The sequence below is a fragment of the Mustela lutreola genome, chromosome 4, assembly GCF_030435805.1.
Source record: "Mustela lutreola isolate mMusLut2 chromosome 4, mMusLut2.pri, whole genome shotgun sequence".
Classification (NCBI taxonomy): domain Eukaryota; kingdom Metazoa; phylum Chordata; class Mammalia; order Carnivora; family Mustelidae; genus Mustela; species Mustela lutreola.
The window spans coordinates 117,558,972-117,574,201 of record NC_081293.1 but is presented as its reverse complement, the minus strand read 5'-3'; the positions used below and the strand labels follow the sequence as shown (position 1 = coordinate 117,574,201).

At 43.4% G+C, this 15,230-nt stretch overlaps 1 protein-coding gene across 8 annotated transcripts in view; it reads left to right on the top strand.

The window, feature by feature from the left end:
• MAGI2 (membrane associated guanylate kinase, WW and PDZ domain containing 2) overlaps positions 1–15,230 on the top strand; it is a 1,359,941-nt gene that overhangs the window by 1,286,459 nt on the left and 58,252 nt on the right. For 2 of the 8 annotated variants that reach the window (XM_059170946.1, XM_059170945.1), the window contains one exon: positions 7,577–7,665. The exons of the other annotated variants lie outside the window; for them this stretch is intronic. In XM_059170946.1, the coding sequence (XP_059026929.1) occupies positions 7,577–7,665 (89 nt within the window). The remainder of the gene's footprint in view (positions 1–7,576; positions 7,666–15,230) is intronic. 8 annotated transcript variants of the gene reach the window in all.

The following is a 15,230-nucleotide window of genomic DNA, read 5'->3' as shown; positions in this document are numbered from 1 at the left end:
CCGTTCAGTATTACTCTTAGGTCCTAACAAGTTAATCTTTGAAAAGTTAATCTGAACCACATGGCTACCCAGAGCTGTCTGTTCTGTTCTAGAATCCCTGTTGGGTACATCTTTTCAGCAGCTCGTCTACAGTGAGCAGTTAGAACATTATTGTTGACCAACTGGCAGCATCACTCAAACTGTGATGCCCACATATGAGGCTGCCTTAAAGCATCTTAAAAGAAAAACTAAAAATGTGTTTTGGGGACAAGACGAAAATTCAACATCATGTCAGCATGATCCCTTTAATTCTTAACATCACCTGAGAATACCTGGTTAAGATTGAATTTAACAAACAGAGAGTTTGTTAAACATCTGAACACAGTTTTGAGGGCCCAGTCATCAATACAGTTAATTCCTGTCATTTTGCAGAATTTCTTCTAAATCTGTTCTTCTAAAATGTAACATTAAATCATGATTGCCAATGGTTAGAGTTTGTCGGCTACTGTTGAAGTTAGACTGATACAGATTTTGACTGTAAATTAATTTTAAAGATTATGTCACAAAATATCCAATTTAATAGAACAGAGCGATCTCCTTTAGGGAAGTAAAAGAATAATCACAAACTAAGTAAACATTAGCATCTAAGCTGAAAGATGCCTGGTTTTGCATGAGCAACCAAGAAGGTTAGGGATCAGACCAGCATCTCTGGGGATAATGCCATCAAGTGATATTTCTGGAATCTCATAGCAACTAATGGGGTCCCCAAGACCACCCCACATTCAGAGATCTACTAGAAAGACTCCCAGGGCACAGAATAGAGTTGTACTCACAGCTAAGATTTATCAGGCAAAATTTGAGGAATCCAGGTGCAAGATTCCTTATTCTCTCTCTCCCTCCCCCTCTCCGTTTTTCTCATGAGGGGTCACCCAGAGAGCCCTCTTCCCCAGCAACAAAAACACAGTAATAAACGTGTGATACTGTCGCCCAGAGAAGCTCATTAGAACCTGGCACCAGGATTTATACTATGCTACTCAAGCAGGCACACTTCACGAGCACATACCAAAATTCTGGACTCCCAGAAGAAAAGCAGGTCATCAGCATATACTGTGTTGTCTGCACAGTTGCACAGGAGATACCCTTATCCTTTAGGGAAGGGTGTATATTAGTGTAGGAGACAGTTTATGGTCAAAGTCCTGGAGGCCAACCTTGCAAGCAGATCTTTCTGAAGACAGGGCAGCCATCTCACGGCTGCCACGCCAACTCTTTCCTGTCCCAGGAAGCAAGCCAAAGAAGCAGCCACCGTCATGGAGCTTACAAATGACCCCAGCTTAAAAGGGGTGCCCACAGCTGAAGAGCAACCTAATTCCTCCAGCACCAGTTAGACTATATCATGAAGCCGAATCTTTTGTCCACAATAAAAGAGTGCATTTTAATGATGCTGGCAAGGGGAGCTCTGTTACAAAACCAAGTAATGGAAGCCGGAACAGCAAAAGAAAATGCCTGAGATAACCAGTAAATATAACCAAGAAGATAATCCATTTTGTCCAGATGTACCCTCATCACAGGAACACTGAATTTTCCATGTACTATGAGTTTAATCCTATTTTTTCCCCTTTATTTGCCTTTTAATATCCAACACGTAGCAAAAGATCCATCTTTAGAAGACGATTAAAGGAAGTTGTCAGAATCTATAGGAGACATAACCTGCTAGGGAGCCATGTAGACTTAATCCAGCCTGAGAGAGTGAGCTTTGAAGAGTAGGAGATCGACAACAAACAGCCTGTTACCAGGGTTTTAAGCGATAGCCACCAGCCCTCCCTCTGCTACCTGTCGAATTCAGAATTCATAACAGCTCTGAAGCAAGACCCTTATCTGGACATTTGGCCACATGGACCACGGGAAAGCAGATCTCAGTCAAGAGAAGTAGGAAACTCTTATGCTGAGTTCCTAAGGTGATCTGTGACAGGGAGATAAGCCCAGGTACAATTGAAAGAAAAAAAATTCCAAGGGTAATCTGGCAGATTGTTGACGAAACAAAATCAGTGTGAATCCAAGTGAGCCGAGGAAAGGAATAAATATGCTGCAAATATGCCATCCATAATTACCGCAAGACTAATCGTCACACGACAGCCCAGCCAAGTAAGAGGCATAAATCAGCAAATGTAGCCACAGAAGTCAGGGCTGCACACAGGCTGTCGAGCAGATGCAGGGGGAGTCGGCAAGTGATAAGGGCTTTGAAGACGTTGCTTTTATAGCTAAGTCCTTGAAGGAGATGGATACTTCAACTCTACTCTAGTCCTTAGGATAAGAATTTGTTGATTATAAACTCCCCGGGAAGTGTGAGCTCCCCCTCCCCTGACACGCATCTCAACAACTGGCAGGAATAAGGAAATTTCACTCCACCATACTGAGAAATGAATCCAAAGATGATGCCTCAAAAGTAGCGCCCTCCTTAACACTGGTTGTTGCTGTTTGAATTAAATCTAAGAAGGTTAAGAAAGAAGAAGTCACATGCCGTGGTTCTAATTCTGCTCAGGAATAAATTATACAAATTAGTGCCCTGCCTTAAAACACAGGTGTCCTTCATTAGCATTCAAAGAACAGAGGTGAGCCCTCCCTTGATTTAGACACCGAGCCACAGAGCCAGAGGTGAAGTCAAAATCAAGCAGTTCACTCCAACTTGGGCCTTTCCCCTGGTAGTATTCGCCATTCAGATCGGATCAAAATAAAGCAAAACAGAAATACGCTTTCGAGTCTTAGTGGTCTAGCCTGTTTATTCCCTTAAAAGGCAACAGAACCAGTCTTTCCGACTACAGTGGTGAAGGGAGTCCACTAGCAAATGGAGACTCAGTGGTCTTAGGAGGCCACGCAGGGTTACAAGGAGGAGGCAGAATTCTCTTAATCTAGGTGTCCCGGCGACAACGAACACCAAATGCCCACACCAAGGGAAAGAAAGAGCCAGTCTGTGGATTTGATTTCTACCTACCCTTCCATTTCCAGAGTTAGTGTCTTTAATGGGTTTTGACTGGATCACAGGTCTTTGGTTAAATGGAACTGTTTTCATTTTAGAAGTATAATAAAACTGCATGAAGTACGGAGAGGAAAGATACGAGTCAGGAACTCGTTAAAGAAATGAATGGGGCAAACAGTTGTTTAGTTAAAGACTGCCTTTCATCAGAAATACACACGACGTACACTCAACCTATCAGAGCATCGGATTAAGCAGAACTGGTCTCTATTTATATGGCAATAGGCAACGTTTATTTGTTTATTCTTCTTCAGGAATGTACCTTGAGCAGTTGTAAGGACATGGATGGAGCTGGAGTATATTATGCTAAGTGAAATAAATCAGTCAGAGAAAGACACACACCATATGACTTCACTCATAAGTGGGATTTAAGACACAAGCAAGCAAAGGAAAATGAGAGAGAAATAGACTCTTAGCTCTAGAGAACAAAGCAGTGGCCACCAGAAGGGAGGCAGGGTGGGGGATGGGGAAACAGGTGCTGAGCCCCGGGGGGATTAAAATAAAAACTTTAAAATAAAAAGGAATATACAGTGACAAGTTAACATTCCAAGCATACTCTTATATTCTTGCTTATAGTTATTAGTTCAGCAAAGGCTTTCTTCCCTTGGATCACACAAGCATAAACTACAGGCAGTATGCCCCTACTAACTAGTCCACGTGAGACAGTCCTGTAACTGATATCATTAATTCATGTCATTACTACTCCCTTAACTCAAGGAGGATTTTTCTGGGCACCTACAATGGGCAAGTCTCTACGGTCCAAGCTATAGTCCCAGCTCTGAGGGAGCTGAAGTCTAGGAAGGAGAGACATGGTTTCCTACAGACTGGTGACAGATGGAAAGGTCTTCAAGGACTAGCTCTAGTGAAAATCTTGAAGTGGGTTTTATTAATTACTTGTGGAATTTAATAAGCGCTTCTAAAATTAAGGATCCTCAACAAGTCCTTGGCTTCTTCAGTTGGTTAAGCATTTCCTTTGTAATATTTCTACCCACACTTCAGACATTTTCTGAAGAAAGGACTCACTGAATGTAGGTGAATTTCTGTTTAGACCTTGTCTAAATTCTTCTAAATTCTAAGTTAGTAAACCCAAACTTCATCTGGCAAATTTGCTAAGCATCCCTGCCCACCTCCTGTGGCTGTCAGCCCCAGGGAGCCCAGAGCACTGTGACCTCACATCCTGAGGGTGCTGCTGTGCCCCCACAAGAAAAGACCAGGGGAGGGTCTTCATTTCCTTCGTTTCTTCCTCGGAGACCATGTTTATGGGAGCTTTAAGTGGTTCTCATAGCCTTTGCACTAATTCGCCTGCGTTTTTAATAGGGCAAAAGGCAGCTTGCTTCAATAATAAATTATGAAATTTAATTTCAGCTTCTGACATTCATGGTTGAGTGTATCTTCCTTTTCCATGAAAGGTTCCACAAATCACTCCTGTACACCTCTACTGAGGCAGACAGGAGGAAGAGGACAGGCTGTGAGGCAGAACTCCGGGCTGCATCATGCAGAGGACAGGCTGCTTCCTGCCTAGAAAGGCTCAAGACTGCTCTCTGCAGCATGTGAGTGAGCCCAGAAATGGTCTGTGACGCTCCCTATGAGTTTCCCATTTCGCGGAGTCAGAGGCAGAAGTTTCCTTAAAGAATACGCAGCTCTGACATTCCTCTCTCCACTGTTCAGCCGGACCCTCCTTTATTATTTTGAGTATTTTTAGGACAAGAATGAAAGCTCATTTCTTCACCTTGTTTTATTGAGAACCATGGACTGTAATGAATATTGGGTTTTGTTTCATTTTGTTTTGTTTTTTGGATACCCTCATGTGATTTCCAACACACGATTTTCTCTTTAAGGATATATTGTAGGATCTCCTTCCTCAAGTCCTCACTTTGTTAGGCATTTAAGCCTCTGAGAAAATATATTAGAGGGGACCTGGGTGGCTCAGTGGGTTAAGCCTCTGCCTTCAGCTTGGGTCATGATCTCAGGGTCCTGGGATCGAGCCCCACGTTGGGCTCTCTGCTCAATGGGGAACCTGCTTCCCCTTCCCGCCCTCTGCCTGCCTCTCTGCCTGTTTGTGATCGCTGTCTGTCAGATAAGTAGATAAAATCTTTAAAAATAAAAAACTAAATATAAAATATATTAGAACACACAGTAACCAAGAAATCTACCAAGAAGAACCAATTTAGCCTTTGAGGTCTGACTTCCCTCAATTCCCAAATACTCAAGTTATTAGTCACGTGCAGGTCAGAAACTGTAAATATTCCAGTGCCTCCAGGAACCCATCCTGGAGAGGCACAGTTAGGCTCAAGTTTCAAACCCATCACTAGCACCCATTGTGAAGTGGGTGCTAAATGCCAAAATTATTTTCCACCCACTGTCTGACTTTTCTCTTGTCTCAAAGAAGAGCTGATACAGAAGGTTTTTGATTCCTGTAAAGGAGTTTGCCAACAAAACCCTGCTCTCCAGGTACTAAAAGTGGTATCTAGTACCTTAAGACAAATTCTTGGGTAGGCCCAGCCAACTGCCATAACCAACAGCCATAGAGTCTCCAAGTAAATTTCAAGCTTTCTTTTTTTAAAAGATCCTTTTGTGGCAGAGCCTAGTGGAAGAAAGAGTGAGTCCACGAAGGCCGATTTTTGTTAGTAGAGAAAGTGCCTACAGCCTTGCTCAAAGATAAGACTGCTGCAGTGTCCTGTTCTGAAAAAGACCTCCCAACATTTCCTTTTAACCGAATTCCCTCCATTAGGACCAAAGATGAGACTGTATAATGCCTTGGTCCGCTCTTGAATTATGTGTTCTAACTACAGCAAGATCTCTAATTAAGAATCACTCACATTTTTCAGTGTGCTCTTTGGGTTCTGTTTCGTTTGTTTGTTTTTGGCTTTTTTAACAGAATAAAAAATGCACACTTAGTCCTGACTAAATTGCTGTTAACTGTCCGTGGCTCAGACATTTGCTCACGGGATGACTTGCTTTTATACTTGTATACAAAGATGTGCGCTGTCTCGCATGTAGTAACTCTGGCCTCAGCAGGCTACCGGGTGTTAGGACTGAACACACACACACACACACACACACACACATCCACATGTCAGTGCGCTTAGTAGGCCAGCGTGCGACTCTCCATTTTTCCTTTTCCACTGCAGTTTCTACCCCAGTCTCCGTGGCAATTCATTCCCACCGTGTTCCGGGTTCTTTTCTTTGAACGTCTGTCCATGAGGTTTTCTAGCACATGTATCTTTCAAGCCCAGTAAAGGTCACGTTTAAAACCTGATGAGAGCCTTCTCAGTGTGACACAAAACCAGCTTGATTCTTTTTGCACACAATTACTGGCATCTTGGCAGAGCTAAATGGTAAACTCAATTAATAAGGCCTGAAATGTAATTTCCATTGCTCACGCCCATAGTTAAGCTTCAGTTTTCTTACCACAGAGAGGGTCTGCTTTCCATTTAACCTTGAGGTGTTCGTGCTCAACCTTTGTCTCCCTTCTCTGAGACACACACCATGCCCCGAAACACACTCCAGGAGGCAGAGCCGGAAACCTCTGTAGAGTGCGGTCCCATTCCACTTGCCAAAGTCAGGCTCCCCGTGGGGAGCAAGTTAGGCATTTAGACGGGCATATCATCAGTATATGCCAGCAAGGAGTACATCAGGCTCCAGAACGCATGAGCTGCGTGGATTAAGTTGTTCTGAGCACATTAACCTCATGTTGGTCTGCCCATCCCTCCTGCTGTGCGGAGCTGAAAGAAACACAGCAGCGGGCGAGGTGGGGTGGGGGGGTGGTCCTTGCTGCATCTCCTGGGGCCTGTCTCTTGGAGATTATTGATTTGGGCACTCCTGACTTTCTAGTACCTGCCTACGTGTAGATAAAGAACTGTAGCCCAAGAGCTGAGAGAGACACAAAGTAAGGGAGCCGCCGAGAGGCTGGTTTCAGGGCATGGCCCTCGGCCCTGGGACAGGTGAGTATAGCCCAGAGTCGAACACGCAAGGCATCGCCACAGTTCTTCCTCCTGCTTTGTTTCTTTCCCAGAAAACAACTACACTCAGCAAGTCAACTGTGAGCCTTGACTCTAAAGAAGTAGATTGTCAGAGGTGAGGGGAGCTAGGAGAAAGTACGAGATTATTGGCGGAAACAGAGACATGAACGTGGGCATGCCCTATCTTTCTTTTTTTGATGTTTCAAAATGTGGAAATGATTACTGTGACTGATTCTCAAATGACAACCAATAGCACGAAAACATCCCATCGTTATGGGAAAATTCTGCAAAAACTCTGATACGGCCATTTCAAATTTTTTGTTAACATCTGTGTCTCCCAAAAGCGCCTCAGGATGCCCTCAGTATTTTGAGAAAAATCTACTTTTGGAATACACATGTAGCTTAGTCTATCACTAATTTCACTTGCTGCATGCTCAACAGGGGTAGCTCTACTTAAAGTCTTTATTCTTACTGCCTAGATAATTTGTATTCAGCTGCTCTAAACATACTAAGCGATCTTGACTCTAACCGTAATAATATATCTTTGTCACTGGTTCTGTTAATTCTAATGATTGGTCCTAGGCTGTTCCTCCCCTTCCTTTAGGAATGGTACCTTCCAGTCTCTCCATGTGCATGAAAAGTGACAAGCATGGGTCCCCATATTTCTACTTATTGGGCCACCCTAAAGACACGGTTTGTAAAATCTGCATGAATATTATCTTTCTCTAATGAGCTTTGGTTTTGCATTGTTTGTAACTGATGTATAATGCTTTTTCTTTCATAGTAGCTTGTCTAATTACTGCTAGAGCTCTGGAAAACACCTAGCTGAGACCTCACAAGTGATAAGGATAGGATTTGTGGGTTCATAAGCACTTGGGATGCACCAAATTCCAGCCCAGAATGGCCCCAGCAGGAAGGAAAGATAGGGAGGACCCAGCAGAGGCAGCACCAGCCAAGTTTTGCTTCACACACTTCCAAAAATCCTCCCTAGGCTTTGGTACAAATAATTACATTGATTTCCTCTTGGCCCAAGTTCCAACGGCTCCAACCCAGGGCACCCCTTTGGCCCCTGATGAAAAGAAAGCCACAGTTGCCAAACATCCAAGCCCTGGGATCTCTGAACTCCTCCTGGCATCACGATATCTCCCCGGGCTGCCCTGTGGCAGCTAGCTGCTCACTTTCCTCTCCCCATGCTCAGTGACACACCAAATTTAAAGAAGGAAAAGAAACACCACTTGTGACATTTTTTAAAAAGTAGGCATAACTTTGTATCTGAACAACATTTACCACTCTTTCAAAATGACTATTCTCCACTTGTCTGTTTTTTAGCCTAACATTTTTTAAAAAAGTCTTACAGGAAAAAAAAAAAAAAAATACCCTATACATAAATAAAGCAGAATATAGATGATAGCCTTGCAAATATGGTTCAGGCAACTTTTCACCCCTCAAACACATCCCTAGAGCGGCCCATGTTGCCACTGTCAGATCCTGCAGGGGGCTGGTGGCTTCGGCCACAATTTAATAGGTAGAACTGTGATTTTAAAATGTCAGTTTGACTTTTCAGTCCTCACAGTTAGGCACGGAAGCAGGAGCCAGACTGGCGTGTTTCTCAGTTTGGGTGTGATGGGACCCCATTCATGCTGCCACAGGCATGGCCAAGCATCTCACCGCCAAAGTCTTTTAAGCTGGCTCTCTGAATTTTTCCTGAAACATATTTTCCAACTGTTATAACCCTGCTGATTGCCATCAGGATTGGTTTAAATTTAACATGAAAGATAATATTACTCACTAAGGGAATTATTTGATTGGCCTATTGCTAAACAACTCCTTACCAAATACTTTTATATTAACATAAGCATTATAAGTACTACACACACACACACACACACTGTTGCAGTCATTCCTTGAGGATGTCTTAAAAAAAAAAAAAAACAGAAGTTTTAAATGTATCATTTCTCTAAAGTGTCTGTCTCTCAAGGATGTTATTGATCAGGGGAGGCCTGAATCAGAGCAAAAAGGAAAAAACTCCAATTTACTGGAAAAGATATAAAGCCACGGAATAATTATTAGGGAAATCCAGTCCCTTGACTGTGGTATAAAGAGATATAGATCTGTGTTTCTGACAAAAGACAGCTATATGCTTGCCATTTAATTTACGTCAGCTATCTGAAATCCATGAAGGTGAGGGGACCGGAATCAACCGATTCCCCAGCCCCGGCCAAAAACAGAAACACAAGAGGGCTCGGTGGTTTCTGTCCAGTCCCACCAGCATCTGTCAGGCATCTGACTCGGTGCTAGGATATAAAGATGATGAGAGTGTCTCTGCCTTTGTGTTCATAAGCAAGTAGGTGTGACAGGGAGAAAACCAGGCAGTGGAGCAAACAGCGAAGAAACGATAAGAACCCAAAGGAGACAATATCCTAATCCTGCTTAGCAGAGTTGTGGAAGGTTCTGCTCTACCCCAGAGGTAACATTATAGCTAGGCCTTGAGCGACAAGCATGGTTTCACCAGCGTGGGCTAGAAGTAAAGCCGTTTCAGGCAGAGGAAACAATTCGACCAAAGCCAGGGAGTGTGTTCAGAAGAGCCATCGCACAGGCGAACCGAGAGACGGGCGGCGGTAAGGGAAAAAACACGAAGGCAGGTTCAGTTAGAAACGGTCTTGTATGCCAAGCAAAGGAATTCAGATTTTATATAATCAGATGTCGCTGAAAATTTGTTTGAGTGGAATGGTGAAAATACCCATGTTTGGAAATAGTCTCTAATACTGTTTATGTGGATTTTATAAGAAACTGGAGGCAGTTAAAACGTTACTGTAAAGGTGGAGGCAAATGAAGAAAGGACCAGACTTGGGGGAGTGAGGTTGGGAATAGCACACTGAAAATAGATTCTGGAGACAATCCAAGCATTCCTTCGACGGAAGTAACAAAAAGCTGTTGCTGTGCCCCAAAATGGGCTGAGGGCAGGGTTAGGAAAAGAGTGGGAAGAAAGACGGTCAGGGACTAGAGCCCACTCTGCTGCCTGATTTAGCACAATGCTGGGTGCATAGCATTCAGACGGTAGCTTTCTTGTGAGGGTTGTGGGTGGGAAATGGCCTTCATGCCCTGCTCCCCGTGAACCTCACCACAGGGCCCCCACACGGTTCCCCACACTGTTCCCCACATGGTTCCCCGCATTCTGGGCCACACTAGGAATCCACTACTGAGATGGCAGAAAACTTCAGCTCCTACTTAGATCCGGTCTTGGGATAAAGACCCAGTTTTTCTGTTGTTTTTTTGTTGTTGTTGTTTTGGTTTTTTCCGGAGGACAGGGATAGGCAGTGTACCAAGACAAATGATGTTGTTTCTCCCCTAAGGGAACTCTGTATGTGGAGAATGTTTAAGGAAAACATGGTGCTCATTGTTTATAGAAAAATACTCTTGAATCACACTCGTTAAAATCATTCTCAAATGTATTATGTATGTATGTATAAATGTGTTATATTCCTGCATTGATGTACAAAATATTTTCAAAACAAGCGTGCTCTGCTTAATTTCCCTTTCTGGGGACATATTTACCCTTTGAAATCTGGATTCCGTCCTTAAGACTCCAGCGAAAGTATCCCCTCCATGATCACTGGTCCCGCCATGCTAAGGAAGCCTGGGGACTGATGGCATCCTTCAACTTCTTGGGCCTCCCTATAAGAGTTAACACTACTGATCAGTATAGTAGCTGGATTTTTCTCTTACTGCCTTGACTGGCCCTCCAGGGTATCCTTCAACTCCCTTCCCATCTAGTAACCCCCCTCCCCAACTTTTCCCTCGGGGTCTCACTCACCCCCATGGTTCCACCTGTCACTACTGTGCTGGAGACTCACTTCTGTTTCATCATGTCCGGCTTCATTCCGTAACCCCACCCTGAAACGTCCCACTGCCTGTTAGACATTTCTAGCCGGATACCCCACATTTGTGTATTCAAATTTATATTTATGATCTTTCTCCTGAAAATACTCCTCCTCTGGAATCCCTTATTAATTAAGGGACCATCAATCCTCTTTGTCATCCAGCTCAAAACGATCTCAACTGCCTTCTCACTCATCTATCTGTCTATCTGTCATCTATTGTCTGTCTCCGGTTCCCAAGTGGGAGTGATTTGATGTCTGTCATTTCTCATGGGGCCCTCTCCACCATTCCTACTGTCATTGTACTCCAGTTCAGGCCTATTCCACAGGATTAAATAGCCTTTTACCTGTTTCTGTACTGCTATGGCCAATCTTCCCAGCTCATCAATGCCAGAGCAATTGACTGTCCTTAAGGACTGCCCCACTCAAAGACCTTTTACACACACAGACACACACACACCCTTAAATTAGTCCCCAGAGCCATCCCTGATTTGGCCCTACCCAAATCAGTCTTCTCTCTTATCTCCCACAATAGCCTGTTTCATCTCTGTGCTCCAGCTACACTGTCCTATATTCCCACCTTCATGGTTGGGCACATGCTATTCCCTTGGCTTGAGAAATCCTTTTCCCAAATCATGTCCTCCTTTAAGAACCGGGTCAAAGTCTGCCCCTTCCACGAATCCTTCCCCAAGTTCACCAGTTAGAAGTAACTTGAGTTACTTCCCAGGTCCTCTGAAATCCCACAGCCCTTTATAGTGACAACAGATTTATCGATATCCCCATCCTTCCTCCCCTTTATAGAATTCAAATACTGGTTATCACCCCGGGTTAATACGGTGCTTTACAGAGTGAACAAGTAAATGAATGAATGACTAAGAGTCTTGCACTATCACGAAGTTGTTATTCTGACAGCAAATTTCAACATGAGCTTTTGAAGATAGTTTTTGTAGATAGCTTTTGCAGAGGACTTCGGACGATGTCCCAAATCTCCACTGGTTGTCTCAACCCAAACCGGATTTTCATTGCTGTGCTGGTGGTGCCTGTGGTTTTCCTAAACTCCTGCCCGCCTGCTTGTTTTCTTACCATATCTCTTTCCGTTAAGAGCGGAATAGAGGAAAACTGGCTAATTGATGTTCCAGGCAATTGTTTCTGGTTAATCTAAGTTTTATTGTTTCTAGAGGTGTTTTCTCTCAAACTGTAGTTCTAACCTGTGTTGCCGTTACAAATTGTAGTTTAACCTTCTGGAGTTGCTTCTTTGTTAAGGAAGCGTCATGTATCATAGTCTCCTAGAGACTTCGGGGCACTGTGAAACAGAAGCTAATGTTAGGTCTATCTGTGTGGGATTATGTGCCTACCTTCCTGCTGTGAAAAGGGGGCCATTCGGAAAAACTCTCTATGCTCTTTGTCTAGCCTTCCGGCTCTATATCAAGTTCAACCAAATGGACCTATTTTATGATATGTGTCAGACATGTTTGGATGCTATGGAGGCTACAGGAAAAAAAAAAAAAATGTGGCATTGTCTCTCCCTCCCCTTCAGGAGCTCTCCATTTCATTAAAGAGCTACAAATACTCACTTGGAACAAATACAAGACAGTAAAAACCCAAATGATAAGGGGGTTTGAGACAAGAGCAGGAAATAATGACCACAATAGTCAGTCAGGGCTCCTTGAAGGAAACCAGTCATGAGATAATCTTTGAGGAATCAGAGGGTTTGGGAACTCAAAGAGCCCTACAATCTGAAACAGAAATAGGACACTATAGGAGATGATTTTGATGCTAAGAAGCAAGTGACTAGAGTATAGGATCCCTTCTGAAAAGTAGAGGGAGCAAAAGTGCTAGAGTTTTGAATGATTGGAAGAGGCCAGTGTCTGAAAACCAATGGCAATGAGGAGGCACAGAAGATTCTTGAGCAGCACACCGACGTGGCTAAGTATTTTTAGGGACAACAGAGAACATTATAGAAAGAGTTTGTTTTGTTTTGTTTTCAAAGCATTTTCAATCTTAGCTACCCATCAGAAATACCTGGGAAACTTACATGTAAAAATTACCCATAGAGCCTTCTCTCCAAACCAGTTCAGCCGTTGGCAGTGCAGCAGGGAGTGATTGTGATGGGCGGAGGGCAGGCTCAGGTATGCTGTAATTTTTTTTTTTTTTTAATGTGCCCCAGGTCAGTGCTTTGAGTAGTCAGAGTTGTGAATTACTGGTGGATCAGATAAGGAGGTAAATCAGATAAAGAGGCTATCCCAGTAACCTAGAAATGCAGAGATGGGTTAATGAGGTGCTGAAAACAATCAAAATGAAATACAGGAGAGTTGACACTATCAAGAATCTTGAAGAGAATCTTTAAGACTTGGTAACAGATGGTGTAAAGGGAATAAAAATTAGGGAGGACTCAAAAATCATCCCAAGGTAAGATCTTAAGTATTGGGGAAGATGGCAGAGCCACTGCCAGGAAAAAGAAATGGGAAGATTCAGAAAAGATGCCATTAACAAGACAGGTGACCTTTCAAGAATTACTTAACTCCTCAGGGCCTCAGTTATCTTACCTGTACAAGGATAGGGTCCGATTACATGAAGCCTTCAAGTACTAGAAATGAAAGTAATGTGAGTGAACTAATCTGGGGGCGGGAGAAGGCATATGGGATTGTAAGAGATTCAGATGGTGATTCACAATACGCAGATGAGTACGTCTCCGGCAGGTAAAACCCAGAGGGCAGTTGCCAGGGAAGACCAAACCCAGAGAAAACCCAGAGGTCGCCAGGGAAGAGCACAGAAAATTGGCAGTGAGAGGAAGGCCAGGAAAGGAGAATAAGAATACAGAATTTCCCTCATTGCCTGCCCCAGGTTCTGTGTCATCTCCCTGCTCTCCTGTGACAGGTGAGCAGTGACACAGTGTCCCTCATAATCCCAACTCTAATGTATAGATACAATCATCTTTTACATGACTACTCGGAGTTGCTTTCATACACAAGGTGTTTCTGGTGAAAGATTATCTCTTGTTAACGTAGTGCCTTCGAAAAATGAATTGGGTCATTTTGTCATTCATTATGAAAATTCACTTATACAGAGAAAGCAAGGAGTAGGAATTCTTCACATCTCCTTCTATATCCACGATATCTCTCTTTTCTCATACAAAATGCCAGAAGGGAGAAAGATTATCTTTTCCAAGTGAAATGTATCTGTTCAGTTGGACTTTCCCATTATTTCCCTCAAGAGCTTATTATCCCTGGGCATAGAGCAATCAATAAAGTAGCTTGTTTTCCAAGTGAAATATGAGGCGATGCCCACACACAAAACAATCTTACTGCTTACCCCACTTGTAAATATTGTTGGTTGCCTCTCAGTTGTCAAATACAGGAAAACTGAGTCCCCATGTTGCTACATCCAAAGCTGTAGGACACCTACAGGCTCCATCCAGAAAGCCCCAGATGCTCCGGTTAGGCCACAAAGATGTACAAATGGCCCGCAGGCATGGGATAAGATGTTCAGCCTCACTCATCATCAGGGAAATGCAAATCCAAACCACGAGAGGGCACCTTACACCTGTCTGATGGCCACGATAAAAAGAGAAAAGAAAGGAAAAGAACAAGCATTGGCAAGGAGGTGAGAAAATGAGAACCTTCATTCTGTGGGTCGTACAGCTACCATGGAAAATGGTATGGAGATTCCTTGACAAAATAAAAAAACAGAGCTACCATATGATCCAGCAACCTCACTTCTCCGTGTCTAGATCCAAAAGAATTGAAAATGGGATGTCAAAGAGGTATTCACACATCGTTGTTTTGGGCAGCACTCTTCACCATAGCCGAGAGGCAGAAGCAGCCCAGGTGACCATCAGGCAACCTAAATGGGTAAAGACAAGGTGGCATAGACACACGATGGAATATTATTCAATCGTTAAAAAGAAAGACTTTCTGTTGCGTGCTACACCCTGCATTAACATTGAGGACAGTCCGCGAAGCGGAGTAAGCCAGGCACGAGAGACAACTATCTTATGATTCCACCTCTGTGAGCTATCTAAGTTGTCAAGTCTTAGAAACAGAAAATATAATGGTTGTTTCCAGGAATGGGGAGTGAGGAGGAAGGGGAGCTGGTTCAGTAGTCACAGGGTTTCGGTTTCACAAGATGAAAACGTTGTAGAGATCTGTTGCTCAACAGTGTGCATTTGGTAAACACGATTGTACTGTACACTTAAAATGGTTAAGATAGTAAATTTTATGTTTTTTATCCATCCCCCCCCAAAAAGAAGAAAATGCCCCATGGGGCTTTTAGGAGGACCTGCTTCAGAGTTCTAAAGCTTCGGAGTTCAAAGCACAGAGGACTTCCCACCTACTGAGCTTTATTTTGTAGTTTGCACTGATGCTGGGCAGCGCTTAGGGC